The sequence below is a fragment of the Arvicola amphibius genome, chromosome 9 (assembly GCF_903992535.2).
Source record: "Arvicola amphibius chromosome 9, mArvAmp1.2, whole genome shotgun sequence".
In the NCBI taxonomy this organism is placed as follows: domain Eukaryota; kingdom Metazoa; phylum Chordata; class Mammalia; order Rodentia; family Cricetidae; genus Arvicola; species Arvicola amphibius.
Window position 1 is genome coordinate 106,113,637 of NC_052055.2, and position 16,331 is coordinate 106,129,967.

General features: G+C 36.4%; 1 protein-coding gene across 1 annotated transcript in view; it reads left to right on the forward strand.

The window, feature by feature from the left end:
• Ctnna3 (catenin alpha 3) overlaps positions 1-16,331 on the forward strand; it is a 1,277,532-nt gene that overhangs the window by 800,182 nt on the left and 461,019 nt on the right. Inside the window, exon 9 of the mRNA XM_038342272.1 lies at positions 1,257-1,349. Within this exon, the coding sequence (XP_038198200.1) occupies positions 1,257-1,349 (93 nt within the window). The remainder of the gene's footprint in view (positions 1-1,256; positions 1,350-16,331) is intronic.

The window sequence follows — 16,331 nt, forward strand, 5'->3', positions numbered from 1 at the left end:
TGATGCCAGAAAAAGCAAGATATATATCCACTGAAATTTCAATTCATTGTCTTAAAATAGTGGCCCAAAGATACTTGCTATTTATTTGCTGGTCCTACAACCCCTGAATCTGAATTCATTTTGTGTTTTAGCACATGAGGTACAAGATATATACATACATATATATGATAGATAGATGGAGACAATGAAATATTTTTAGTAGATCAATAAAAAATACTCAGTCACCCTGGGAGATGGCTTAGCATAAAGGCATTTATCGTAAAATCTGAAGATCCGAGTTCTGTCCCCACATCCACACAGTGGAAGGAGAAAAGTAAACTCCCATTGTCCTCTGACTTCCTCGCGTACACATGGTTCTTGCTCTCCTGTATGCATGTGCACACCCCCCACCCCTGAACCCCATGGAAGTTTTAGAAAAATAAAAAAAAAAATGCTTTTTTTTAGAATCTCCCATGGTGCTAGCAAGAAGAATTTTAGATAAACTGGTGTTCAAAGGAAGGAAAACTAATTCCACACCCTTTCTCAAATCTATGTCGTGAGATAAGAAACCTGTAAATACCAGGCTTTGGTAATGACAATTATGGTAATTATTTAAAAGAATGTCCATTTCAGTGGAAGGAAGTGTAAGCTTCAAAAGCATTGGTTAAAATAGATTTGGGTGTCACTAACACTTGAATTAAATTGGCTGCCAGAATGTCAGATAACGTTCATTAAGTTACAGTAGAAAAGCAAGAACAGGAAATGATATTTAATTATCTTGTGTTAGTCCAGCTTGGGATGCCAGCATATTTGATGCTGAATAAAACATGAATAAGAAACAGCTATGCTTAATGCAACTTCAGTGTGCATAATAAACCTCTGGGAAATAATAAAACAATTACAATCTTAAAATAAACCATAATCAAAGGCGCTTCCAAGAACCTGTTAGCATGCGATCCATGGGTAAACCTTACCCAGCCCCCAAAGAATGTCTTATTATGGGTTAGATGTTGATAACAAGAGACTCTGGGAGGCTACTGATTCACTCACCAGCATTTCCTCTTTATGTTGATTCCCCGAGGCTCCCTTTGCTTATTTAGTTTAATGGTTTCTCTGAATGATTTTATGAGGGAGATATCAGTGATATTTATAAAAATGTTGCTTGACACTGCACTTTCGGGAAGTGCGTACATGTCCTCCTTCGTCCATGATAGCAAACATTTCTGTGTTTCCTCAGTGGCCCAAACTAATTGGCAATGTTTTGAATTCTATTGAAGGTGGCAAACCTTGCTTGTTCCATGTCAAGAAATGAAGATGGGATTAAAATCGTCAGAATCGCCGCAAATCACCTGGAGACCCTGTGTCCACAGGTAGGGTAACTAAATCAATGTGCCCTATATGGTTATATGAGATATGTTAGGATGTTTGTTACAAACAAGGCATAGTGAATTCTCAGATCAAGGTCTATTCTTTACCAAGGAAGTAGTTCCCCTAGTTGTTTGGGATGGTCCTGTGAGATTTGCTGAGTTACACATCTTCCAGCTGTCTGAAGTGGGCTAAGAACCATTGCAAATGGGCACATTGTAAACTCAAGATCCGGCTCATGCTGCTAAATCCCTTTAACCTCTGCTTAAGAAACAGGCTCATTTTGGAGATTTCTGAGGAGAAAAAAATAGCTCTGTACCTTAAATCCTAAGATATTATAAGATGAAAGGATTTTTTAGTGAAAGGCATCTGTTTTATAGATGAGAAAATTTAATAGAAAAATTAAATTTTATAGAGATGTTTATTATAAACCAATAGTTCTTCTGTCAATAAAAACGCGATGGTGATAAAACTTTAATAGAAGCCACAGACAACCCTTTTGAAAGGTTTTAGTAATACAAACCATGGCATATGTTTATTTTGGTAAGGGTTGTTGTTTTAGAGTTTTAGATGATAGTTCATGGTGGTAACGGGGGTAATCTTAACACTCATACCTGAGAATGAGATATGTGAGGCCACTGTGCCTGGCCTAGAGAGAAAGACAGTGTCCAAATGTAATCAAACCCATACCACCCCAACCAAGCAACCAAAGAAGATATGAATTATCAAAACTATTTTCTTGGTAACTGTTCAGTAGTTTCTTAAGATCCAATGAACAGCATAATTTTAGGGAATCATTTTAGATCACTGGTTCCTTTGAAGTCCCGAATCAGAATATATATTATGGCACATATTAAATATTAAACACACTCAAAAAAAGCAGAAAAAGGTGTGCATATACACTTCTGTAAAGATCACAAGTGGTGTAAGGAGAACTTGTTAAATGCTTAGTTGGCCTTATTGACAATTTCATTACTAATACTACTGAGGGAAGAACCAAGGTGTCTGTTTCCTTAGAATTAAGACAAGGCTAGCTGGTCTGAAGCAGTGATCTTCCAACTGATAAGCAGTCTTCTATGGGAGCTTGTGGGGAACAGGGTACTGCAGCAAGGTCTCTAAAGTTGTTGAGCTCCTTGAACAAACTTCAGCTGCTTATACATTCTTGTGTCTAAGCGGTGGCCAACACTTGATGCTATTACTTCATGGAGTCTCTTTTCAGTGTAAAGACGGGTTCATGTCTTATTGGTGGATCTAGCTGTCAATTTCCTGATTTGGGGGGAAAGTGTGCTTCCCCCTACCAAGTCTGAGCATTTGACATTCTAATTTTGTTACATGACTATATTTTTTGTTCATTTTTAAAAGGGGAAGATTTTAAAATCAATATTCCTTGGTCTTTTCTGACATGAATACTGTGTATTAAGATCATAACCACACCCTAATTAATTTCTTCTCCAACTCTTCTTGGACTCCTACTATATCTTATATATATTCCCAAATTCATTATTATCGCCTCTTCTTCTTCCTCCTCCTGTCCTCTTGAGTCTTGTTAGTGTCATACATGTGTAGATGGGTGTAACTTTATTCTCTGAACCATGAGCAACCTACCGTGGGCTATCACAGAAAAAAAACCCTGAATTTTCCTCTCTCAGGAGCCATCATCTGCGAATTGCTCCTGAGCTAGGAGCGGGGCCTGGTGAAGCTACTCTTACATGTTGTGGTATGGACTGAATTAATCTTATGAAAGTCTTCTGAAGGTATCCACAGGTAGAGTGAGTTCGTGAGTGGGCTAGTTCTGTAAAGTCCAGAAGACATGGATTACCAGTAGGCCTCTCCAGCTTCTGGCTCCTCTAGTCCTTCTCCTGCTTCTTCTCCAGTGTCTCCCGAGTCCTGTGAGGGCATGTCCCAGTTAAAGTCAAGCACAGTCACTTATCCTCCTCAATTTGACAAATTCTGAGTCTCTGTATTAGTCACCGTCCACTGCATTAAGAAACTTCTCTGGTGGGAGGTGAAGGGTCTAAGGATTTGTGGTACTAAGGGTATATATTTAGAGGCTTGACTTTGACACTATATCACTTCTTTGCTGATTTTTTAAATTAGAGTATATCTACTGCACATGGCATTGTATCGCATAGGGATATTTTCATGTAAGTATGTATTAGTCTTTGACCTCATTGCCCCAAAGTTTTCTATGCTTTCCTTTATTTTCTTTCCAAGTCCTATTGGTCTCCTTAATTTCCCTAGAGAGTTTCACATTACTTTCCTGTATAATATGCCTACATGATTTTATATCTCAACAGAGAATTTATAGTTCCCAAAGGGAAAAAAAGTGTAATGTTTGTCCTTCTGAATCTGATTTAAATTCCTTATTGTGATATTATCCCGTTGCATTCATTTTATGCAAACAATATAGTTTCTTTCTTCCTTATTGCTCAGTAAAATTCTATTGTGTATTTGTATACACACATATGTGTACACACATTTACATATACATGTGTGTATATATAGATAAGATATTTGTTTTCGTTTTATCCCCTTTCACCAAATTTTTGGAACAACTCACAAATGTCATAAAAGTCATGTGATAATTTTTAAATAAAATGTTATAGTACTTGAGATTTATTTTGTAGTATGTTATCGAATCTTTCTCTCAAGCAGCATATTTTATATATGTGATATACAAATATATAATAAGTATGTTTATATACACACATTCCTTTAATCACATTTTATATCCTTTATTGATTCTTTGAATTTATATTACTTTGTTTTTAATTTTATAATTAAAAACAATCTTTTGCATGCTCATGGCTTCCAAAAATTTATTTAACCAGTCAATCCTTTCCTTAAGCAGTAAACTTACATATTTGAATCTCCATAGGTCTCTCTACTTTGTAACTTAGAAAGTATCTAACGTTTAAGATACCCAAATGGGTAACACATCCCTCTATGCTTCCTTCAACTATTTTTTCTTCATTTTATCCTTGGTTTAGTTTGTGATATAGCCACTTGTTTGCTTCAGTAAGACGTTTATGTACATGTAAAAGGATTTATTTTTTCAGCAAATATTCATTGAATAACTACTACGTGGAAAACCCTGCATATATTTGGAGAGAAAAATGTCTAATAATTTCTCCCCTACACTCAAAGGAAAAATCAGTATCTAAGGCTATTCAATAAATATTTATTCAACATATAAGGGAATAGAAGGTTTCTAGCATAAGACAAAGACATTACAGGTTTATATAGATTAAAAAGCCTTTTGTTCATAAGTTGTAAAAGTTTGCTTGATGTATGCATCTTACTGGATGATAAGATAAAGATGCTGTAAGTTTTGGTTATATCGATTAATATAAATATACTAATTAAATGCTGATTAGAGTAGATATATTTATTACTAATGAAACATTGAAACATTGGCTAATTAGCAGCAATCACAGACCCTTTGTCTCATCTTTGTCAACGATTCATTAGTAATTTGAGTACAATTCTGGAATTATCTGTGAGGCAGGGTCATACTGCGGAGGGCTGATAGGACTCAAGTTTGCTTTGTAAACACTCTGGCCCCAAAGTTGTAGTGATCTTCCTACTTCTGCCTCCCAAAGATGGACATTACAGATATGTGGCACCATGCCCAGCCTGTATTAGTTCACTTATAAGAGGATAAAGAATATGTATTAACTGAAACTAGTCTTTTCAAAAACCTTTATATTCTAGATTATGAATTAAAATTAATTATGAAGTCTATAATAATTATAAATATTAAACCACAGGTATCAGATTAAAACTAGCGGAACAGGGATGGAATGGAATAGACAGGTGTTGGAACACAGTCCAGGAATGGAGTTGTATGAGAATTCTGAGCACCTGTGAAAAAACTATAAGACAACTAGAGTCTTGTGATTTCAGTTTCTTTAAAACACAGAACTGTTCTTGAAACATATTTTCATGCTCTTCCCAGGTGTGTGGATAGGAGTTAACTTCAACTATTAGTATTATTAAACCTCTATGAAAAGACATGTTTTTGCCAGATGTGGCTTCTTCTTGAATACCTTACTCATGTGATTATAGCCTCAGAGTATAAATTGTCTGATGCTCTGGATAAAGTTGGCTATTTCATGAGACTTTAATCTGCCTCACAGTTAGGTCCAATTTTCCAAGGTTTATGCCATAATCTAGAGTCATAAACAGACAGGCATGAAGAAAGTCCTGATTCTCAGAAATACGAGATAATAGTTGTTTCAAAGTGAGTTTCAATAGCTTGTGAGAACTTTTTTAAAAGTTAATATGGTTTAACATGTTTTAATCAAAATTAAAGTTCTGAAAGGATCCCCAAGCTTCTCTGAATTTCAAGTTGATTTTAGAATATTTTACATTGTATGCATATTTGTATTTTGACAGCTTATGTATCTGTACATCACACACATGCTTGAGACCAAAGGAAAGTGTTAGAGCCCCTGGAGCAAGAGCTACAGATGGCTGTGAGCTGCCACATGGTGCTTAGAATAGAACCTGGGTCCTCTGGAAGAGCAATAATTTCACTCAACTACTGAGCCATTTCTGAAATTCCTCAAGTTGACTTTTAAAACTAGATATTATATATTGCATATATTTGTTTTTACTGCTCATCCTGGAATTTGGAATTAGTATGCCTGAAGTATTGTGTGTGTGTTAGTAGTAGTTGTAGTTGTAGTAGTAATAGTTTTATAGCTTTGTGCTTTGACAATATCTATTAGAATACAAAAGCATTTAACTTTTGGACAATAACACATCTCCCAGATATTTCTGAAAACACATATGTGTATATATGTTTGCAAAATTGTAGAAGGAGCGGCGGGCCTGTGTCCGCCACCCGGCTAGCTTTATATCCGAAATAATTTCACGGAAACTGTATTCTTTTAAACACTGCCTGGCCCATTAGTTTCAGCCTCTTTTTGGCTAAATAACCCATATTTAGTAATCCGTGTAACACCACGAGGTGGTTGCTTACCAGGAGAGATCTTAACCTGCGTCCATCTCAGAGAGAAGAAGCATGGCGACTCACTATGGCGACTGCCTGAAGCATCTGCCTCACTCTTTCCCAGAATTCTGTTCTGTTTACTCCGCCTACCTAATTTTCTGTTCCATTGGGCCAAGCAGTTTCTTTATTAATTAACCGATGAAAGTCCTCCATCACAAAATGTGTGAATAAAATTTTAACATAAAAGCTTCCATAATGAATAAATCTAGACCCAGACTAAATGTCTGTCATCACCGAATTGAAAGCTGTTTAAGAAGTAAGTCAGCTTGCATGAAGGTTGGTTGTTTTTACACTTGTTTGGAGGTCTTTCATCCAAAAGACAGAACTATTAAAAAATCATTCTAAGTTGACTCTGGGGGATTTCTGACAGCATGACACTTTATTCCTATTTGCTAGGTCTTGTTGAATTCACCCTAGGCTCAACATATTAAATCATTGTTTCCCATTGTGCTTAAAGTGCTAGAAGTAAAATGTTTTGTTACAGGTGGCTTGCTTTAGAGGATTGTCGCTTGCAGCAGATTTAACAGACAGCGTCTGAAATAGTGACATGTCTTGAAACTGAGTTGTATGTAATCCTCATGAAAGCAACAGAAGCATATTCAGCCAAGGGAACATAAGCATTAGAGACACATGTTCACTGTCATCAAATCTTCAAAGGGCCCTAAAGTGAAAGACTGTTTCTGACAGGCCCTGAGGGGCACAGCTACAGTCTCTGAGCTGTATCCAGGAGGCATGTTTCAAATCAGTGTAGAGACAAGGCTGGTAGCAGGGTTGTTCTGACTTACGTCTAACTTAAGACGAAGGGTCTCAATGTCATAGACATCATAACATTTGGCTAAGGTAGATGGCTACTTGAGCCCATATACCATACAGAATGCACAAGCCTAGAGGGTCCCAGTACCCCACTTCTGAGATCCCCTTCAGGACTAGCCTTTCATATAGAAGAAGGAAAATTGATATGGATTATAGAAATGCTGAGCTACTATAGATATTGAAACAGTTATGCCTGAACTAGTCTAAGCATAAAAGGGTAAATTATTGTTAGGTTTCAACTGGTCAACATTTTGAAAAATTCTTCATTAGTTTTTAAAGTTATTTGTTTATGTGGAGGTGGGAAGGGTTGTGCAGCTAAGTGTGGTGTCTGAGGAGATCGGGAGAGAGTGTTAGATCTCTGGATACTCTCCTGGAGTTACAGGAGAAAATGACCTACCTGACTCTCTAGAAGAGTGGTAAACACTATTTTCACCACTGAGCTATTTTTTTCATGCCCCAATAATATTATTTTTAACAACTTACTTGGAGGAATATATATAATGCTGAAATGTACCAGTGTTTCCCATTCCTCTTCATTCTCTGGGGGCTATGAAAACTCCATTTTCTAATAAAGTAATAGAAGTCCCAATATGGCACATTGTTTACATGCCAGTCATGAGAAATGATTGGTGCTATCTACCTCTGAGTGGACAGGATAGTGGCATTGTAAGAGGAGATAATTTTGGTTAGGTTGTGATGCATAATAGTATGCATGTATGCATGTATATATGAATATATCATATGTATATAATTATAATTATATATTATATTATATTATGAATATTCACATTATAATGTATATATCAACATTCTTTATTTGCATATTAGCACAAAACTGAAAGAGAAAGAATCCAAGATTCTAGAATATTTCATAACTGGGAATAATGTTTAAAATCGGGAGTCATTTGAAGCCAGAATTGGAGGCAAGGTCTTAAGCACAATCAGTTGTGGAAGCAGACAGTAAAAATATTGCTTCTCAAAAACTCTGCAACTTCCAGAATTGAAAAGGACATTTTTTATGCCGTTTATTGAATTCTAATTGTGAGTTGGTGAAAACATTTTCATTGTCTATAGTGAAATTATGTAAGTAAAATTTCTGATATAGCGAAATGTATTCAGCAGCTTGATTATGATTGTATATTATTTACCTTTCTCTTATTCATCAAATATACTTTATCTTTGGACTAAAAATAATAAACAATAATCCTTCATATTTCTACTTCATTGCTTGCAAAAGAAAAATTCCACCTCGGTGTACGTTCTGCCCCTCTCTCCTCTTTTGTTTATAAAATCTACTAAAGTTTAAAAAGTCATATAAGTGAGCTCTCAATTTAGGTGACTCAATTATGTTATGTTAGTAATGTAACAATTGCATGACTTTAATCCCTTTAAAGTTGTTATGGTGCTAAAATTGTGAAATGAAATCTATTTTATATACTAGGTGCTGAGTTGTTCATGTCTAGATCGCTACTCTGGATTTCCACTTTAAAAGAACCACAGAAAAGCAATGAATTTTTTAAAGATATGGTGAACTATTGCCTCTTGCTGGCATGATTAAATAAAAACCAAGCACACTGTACCTTACCAAAGACATCTGAGAAAGTGTTGTCCTTTTCGGGGAGCTAGAGATCTCACACTTTAATGATCTTAAGAGTTATCTCTATGAATGAGATTCTATAATTTAAGAAAAAATAATGAAAAACTAGGATATTTTCCTTATAGAGAATAGACTCAATCAGGCAGCTGCTCACAAGTACTTAAATTTTGCAAATCTAATCATGTTTTCCAATCTTTGTCTAATTTCAATCGCACCTAGCGGAGCGTTATTGTTTCTCCATCTGTCCTTCAGATGAAATGGTACCCAATGACTCAGCATACCTCCAGAGCTTCAGGAGGCTCCGAATAGACTTCCAGTGATATGCTCAGACTTAAGAGAGGCAATGTTTTCAAAGTAGCTTTGGGGGAATGTAAAACTACTTTGCAGAAGGTTTCCAGTTGTGGTAACTAGGGAAGAAAGTTGTTTATTTTATGCATAGAATCTTGGAATAAAGAAGCAGTATATTTGAGAGAGGGTGTGACCTGAAGGATAGGTTGAAAATGGAAGATCTGTGTGGACTGTCCTGTTGATGAGTCTTGATACTAGGGACAGTTAAATAGTAGGAAGCTAAAATAAATGTTGTGTTATTTTGTTTGTTTTCTTGTTTGTTGTATGGAGGAGGAAGGAAAACTTTCTGGAATCCATTCTCTTTCCACCATGTAGGTTCCAGGGATTGACAGATTAGGCTGCTAGGGGCTCTACCTGAAGAGCCAATCTAAAGTGGTGGATGCTTAGTGCGTGTATATTGACTGACTGGCCAGGGTTCAGAGTACTATTTTCTTATTTCATCACTGTTCTGTTAAACAGGCTTGAGAAGTGAGTTCTGAAATGTACCAGTGTTTCCCATTCCCCTTCTTTCTCTGGGGTCTGTAAAAACTCCATTTTCTAACCAAAATGATAGAAGTTGCAATCTGGCACATTATGCACTGGCATGCCAGTCATGGAAGTGATTGGTGTTATCTACCTCTGAGTGAACAGGATAGTGTCAATGAAAGAGGAACTAATTCTGATTAGGTTGTGATAGGTGGTTCAATATAGCACATGCTTTGGTAAGGGCATTGGACTATTATGATTGAAACAAAATTTGTTTGTTTTATCTGTTTGATTGTGATCAAACATTATGACATCTGAGAAGTATAAGCACTCAGTTTTGTAAATTTTGTGCATTGGGGAGCAAATAAATTTATATTCATCTTTGAAAGCTAATGATAGAAGTTTTGCTTGTGCCTAAACATCAGGTTCATAAAAATCAATGTGAAATAAGTTCATTCTCCAGTAGTTCCAATTTACACCCATAGAAGCACTCATGGGACGTTTACAATATATTTTCTCCTCAGAAAATTGAACAAAATACTCTGAGATTTTTAGGAATAGTTACTTGAGGCTATAAGAAGGATAAGAAAGAAACAGGGTTATTTTAAAGCTGCTTGTAATTAAATGGTTAATCACCATTACTGACTAAAATGATTTGAGATTACCATCAAGCATGACTCTTTCTCAGTGATGTCATGAAGGCTGGGTGGAGAAAGAGTATCAGCTTGCAGTTAGGAGGATGCTGGCTTGCTGAGTTTAGATATAAATGTCTGTCTCTATGCTGCTATCTTTCTGTATCGTCGCCTGACTGCAGACAGAACTCTCCTCTGCTCTGAGAAACACCACTTTCAGCAAATACATATCAGACTTCTGGGAGCATCCATGACATTGGAATGAGCTAGGTCAGGGAGAAAGGACTCAGGGTTTACCCACTAGAGAAGCTCTGAAGGATAAGTCTTAATGTCTGAGGAAGTGTATCCTGGGAGACCAAGCAGAAATTGTGCCCTGAAAAGCTCAAGTGGGGAAAAATTTGTGGATGACTCAAAAAGAAACACCCTACATTATGATTTGACATTGAGGCCAGTACAAAACTGTAAAGTGAACTACAAATCAGAGAATGCACCCTTCTTTGAATTGTAAAATGAAGTATAGACACAGCAATATTACTGTAAGAACCAATAGTGTGATACTAATATGTTAGTACCGATGTGATGATCAATATAAACATTCCAGACATATAGGAAAAGTTTATCATAGGAGTTTATCATCATAGGGAGAGAAAATATTTTAAGCACAAAATAGCAAAATAGTGCTCCAGAGAGAGAGAGAGAGAGAGAGAGAGAGAGAGAGAGAGAGAGAGAGAGAGAGAGAGAGAGAGAGGAGAGAGAGAATAAAATGGCATAGGAATTATAGAATGATTCATGTTGGGAGATTCACAGAAAAGTGACATATTCTATAGGTCTTAAAAGAAAAGTAAGAGACATTTGAGAAAATAAAAAGCAAAATCCTAAGTATAAGAGATGGAAATTTTTAAGAGCAAGTGACAAACATGAGCCACATTACTTTTTAACATGAGAACTCTTGACATTTTCGATATAATTTTTTGTTATATGAAATTGTCACAGTTGTAGGGTTTGACACATCAGAAAAATCACCATCAATAATAAATTTAAAAATATCCATGCTCATTTCAGTGTTTGTAATTTTAAAATATACATCATCATCATCACCATAGTAATTAATATTATTACTAAATTTATATGAGTCTGTATGCTGTAGTGGAAAGGCATGTGTACATGCCATGGTACATGTATAGAAATTGAATGATAATTTTATGGAATTGATATTATCCCTCTCTCAAAGGTTCTAGGGATTGGACTCTAGTTGTCAGGATTTTACACACTGAATCATCTCACTATCTTCAGGCTCAGTCCTTGTGATAAGCAAAATCATCTGCACATACATCCAAGCACCATAAGACAGCAAACCAAATTGAGAAGGACTGTGAAAACACAGGCAGTGGAGAAAGTAGAGAAGTGCCCTCAATGATGCATGAAGATGTGGTTTAACCGATTTGGCCAAGTCACTACATGTGTGGAACCGTGACTCTACCATTGTGCTTTCTGTGAATTACTCTGGGAAATGTGTCTTCTGAGTAGGGAAACAGTGAGACCACATCACATGAGATATTACTGAATGTTGTGTGGTGAAATCAGAATTCGGGTCAGGGATGTAAGGGTAGAACTTTATAATATAGAAAATTGAAAATAGACTATGCAAACTGAATAGTAATTGAAATAATTTTAAATCATGCGAGAATGGATGTTAGAAGATGATAGTCCTATTAGAAGAAGTTGGAAATAAAATGAGTCACTATGGAACACAAAACACATACACAAACTTGTACACACCACACACACACACACACAGTGAATTTCCAAGGTTGATGATATGACCATGCTAAAAGAACTTATGAGGCCAAAGTCAGATCTGGTAACTGTTCTAAAAGAGGTACAGGAACTAGAAATGTGTGTTGAAATTACAAAAGATCTAAAACTAAAAGAAACAAGGACAAGATGATTAAGACAACTTATGCAGGAGAGAAAAGGAATCTTTTTTTTTTTATTATTTTTGAGACAGGGTTTCTCTGTATAGCCCTTGTTGTCCTGGAACATACTTTGTATACCAGGCTGACCTCAAACTCACAGAGATCCACTTGCCTCTGCCTCCCAAGTGCAGGGATTAAAGGCGTGTGCCACCACTGCCCATGGAAAAAGGATCTCAAGATATTCTGTTAGAATCCAGCACAGGTTGTGCTTTACCACCACAAACAGAGACTTTTGGCCATTGCAAAGTGCAGCACTAAATTTTAAAGTGTGAAGAAGTGAACATTTATCCAGTGAACTCAAGCTCATGGAAACGGACCTCATATGAGTTATGCTATATATTAAGAAAATATCATATTCTGATTTTTGAGGGATTAAAACTCATGTTAATCTTAAATATACAGACGTAAGTGTACGTGTACCTGTACGTGTGCATGTGTGCATACATGCATGTGTGTATGGGTATTTGTGTGTATGTTTGATATGAAATTTCTTGAATGGTTCTAATTATTTTTTTCCTATTGTATTTTATTATTTAAAGCAATCTTTATATATGCATTTTTCATATTTTTCTCTCCCCAAGTCTTTCCAGATTCTCTCCTCCTCTCTATCTACCCAACTTAAAATTATTTTCCAAAAGCCACACAAAAAAACAATAAAACAACAAAACTCTAAACCTAGAAAACAAAATATACTCTCTCTTTCCCCACAAATCATTGTAACCATATAAAAGCACAAAAAACTTATGGGTTCCCTTATGTTCATCATGGATATCATGGGGTTGATATATCCTGCACCTTTTTGGAGAAATTTGTTTTTTCCCTCTCCCAAATAGTTTCAATGCCTTTATACGAGTGGCTCATCATTTATTTTAAATATAACAAAATAAAATATAATAATATAAAACAAAAATTATCACTCTGAAGTTGAACAAGACAAAGCGAAAGAAGTAAAGGAACCTAAGATAAGGCACAAGAATCAGAGACCCCCTCGCCACCCCTAAGAACACTACACTGGAAACCCTAATAAAACTGCAGAGTATGTGGTACAGATCTGTGCAGACCCTGTGCATGCTGCTTTAGTCTTTGTAAGTTGGTAAGAGTTTTGCTCATGTTGATTTAGAGGCCTTTGTGGTTTTTGGTGTCCTCCATACCCTCTGGCTCTTACATTTCTGCTGCCTCCTTTTCTGTGGGGTTCCCTGAGTTCTGAGAGGGAGGATTTGTTGGAGACACCCCCCTTGTGGCTGAGCCTCTATGTAATGTCTGTCTATGAGTCTCTTTATTTCTTCTTCTCTGATGACGGTTGAATAGACCCCAATCTATGAGTAAAGATTGGTATTATTAGGTGTCATTTTTTTTTTACTGTTTTTTCTTTTCTTCTTTTTTTAGACCAGTATTGTTTTGTTTTGCCCTAGGTCCCCACGCTATGTAGTCTCAGGTTGTTGGTCATCAGATAGTATTCTATCTCATGACATAGGCCTTAAGTCACATCCGTCATTGGCTGGTTATTTCCACAAGTTTTGATCTACCATTGCCCAAGCACAGTGGTTCTCAACCTTCCTAATGCTGTGACCCTTTAATACAGTTCCTCACATTGTAGTGATGCTCAATCATAACATTATTTACCTGCTACTTCATAACTGTAAATTTGTTACTCTTATGAAATGTAATGCAAACATGTGGTATGCAGGAAATCATATTTGTAACCCCCAAAGGAGTCACAACCCACAGGTTGAGAACCACTGTTAGCATATCTTGCAAGGAATATATAGGTACAGATAATGGTTTCGTGGCTGGCTTGGTATTTATGTTTCAATTTTGACAAAATGCTGAGTACCTCCCTATACTAAAAATTTTGAACTGTCGGGGTGAAGGCTCTCAATAGATACAAGCTCTCCATTTCCACATTCAATGTGTTGTGTAGGTATTATCTTCAGCAACAGAGGTCTGCTGTCAGTTTGTGAAGAGCAACCTACAGACCTGGCATCAGTCTGGCTTGTTTAGGGATTCTTGTGGGGCCTCTTTGACCAACAACTCAAGCTGTAACCCAAGTCTGGTACTGCAAGCTTAGTTTGGTGACAAGAGATGGCCAAAAGGGACTCTGTCTCTCCTATTTTGTTGATTTCATTTAGATCACCTTTGTGTATGCATATATTTTTGGAAGTTTCATTGCATTAGGTTTCTATACACCCCCTAAAATGGCACTTTATTTTATTGCTTCTCCCCATAATTCTGCCCACAGCCCCCTCTCCTTACTTCACTTGATCCTTCAATTCCAGGGCCCCCACCCATCCAAAAGTATTAATTCTATTTCCTTTCATAAGGAGACCTATCTGTTCCCTCTAGTTCCTTACTCTATACCTATCCTCCATGGTTCTATAGACTGTAGCTTGGTTATCACTTACTTAGGAGCTGATATCCATATGTAAGTGAATACACACCATATATACCTTTCTGGGTCTGGGATACTTTACTCAGGATAATCTTTTTAATTTCCAATACCATGTATTTTTATTGGGGAATTGAGACTGTTAGTATTAAGAGAAATCAGTGACCAATGATTGTTGATTCCTGTTATTTTTGCTGTTGTTGCTGCTGCTGGTGGTGGTTGTGTGGTGGTGGTAGTGGTGTGTGTATGTATACTTACCTACTTTTGTCTTTACTGGTCTGAGATTATTTATTCCCTAAGGTGTTAGAAGGTAAACTCTAACATAAAGAGCTTATGTAGACAAGACAATATTTTAAATATACTTTTAAAATTTGAGATTTTTCTATGTAGTTATGAAGCAATTTTAGTGCCAAAAATATTTCTTAATAACACTATTTTTAAGTACAAAACTGAAAGGAGTATATGCTTGAATCATTATATTTGCCCAAACAGAGAATGCCTATGGCTGTTTCTCCTAGGAACTCTGTCTTGGGGATGAATATGAACATAATTAGTGATCCAGTATCCTGAAAACTTCGACACCCTGTTATGACAACTTCGTTGACCTGAGGACCTTGTACAAATCCAAACAATCATTTATCCCTTCCTTGTGCTGTGACAAACAGAGAAAATTATAGCCTGTAGCTCGAAGTCACTGGGCTCTCATTCCATGTGTTGTGACTGACAGTGCCAGTGACCTCTGAGCCCCAATAGAGATGCAGAGTGTTGCCTGCATTCTCATTAGGAAGAGAGAATGTTGACTCCATATCACACTGAATCAAAAGGTCAGGACTGGCCGCTGACCTCTAAACTCTTGAAGTATGATTTAGTCAAGACAATATCTCAGTAAATTCAGTGCTGCAAGGATAATGACACAGATCTAAAAACACAAATGCTGGATGTAATGACACATGTCAATCATCTAAATGCACAGGAGGTGGGGTAGAAGGTCACAATTCCAGTCTGCAATCAGATACATGGGAAGACACTGCCTTATCAACATCATTATCAATAACAAAAAGAACAAATGTGCAAACACTGTTAATATAAACCAAATATCATTTTTCATCTGGCTATTTTTGTTTATGATTCAAGGTTATTGTTGTAGATGATATTTAGTAAAGTAAAATTCTGAATGATTTTGCATCCTCCAGGAGTGTGTGACAAGAGCAGGGGCAACTTCAGGCAGGGGAAGCACTGACAAGAGAAGGAAGAGGCAGTGTGTAGGAGCATAAGGAGACTAGAGAAACAGAACTTTATGGGGGTCCAGAAACTGAGATCATGCCTGTATAGAAAGGACACATTGTTTTAGGGGAACAAATAAGAGGTAAAATATTGTTTTAGACAGTGGCAGGGAAGGGATCAACACATGATTCATATTTAAAAGATGAGTCTCTGTTTTAACCCACTTTTTGAGAAACATCAACTGTATTCATCGCACACAAAAAGTCAATTCTACATAACGAAGGATAAACTATGTTAAGTGTACCACAAAACACACTTTTCCTTTTATCTTGTTTAAAACTGCATTAAAGTCAAAGGCTCCTTCAGAATATGCAAATAATTTCTGAATCTATTCTTTCTGTTGTGGACAGAATACTATCCCTTGTGCATCTCACATTAGGTTATAGGCTTTTTCAGATCATGTAGTTACACATTTCATATTTGCAAAAGTGTTCTTGAATAGAAATTCCTTAATGCATTTTATGGATAA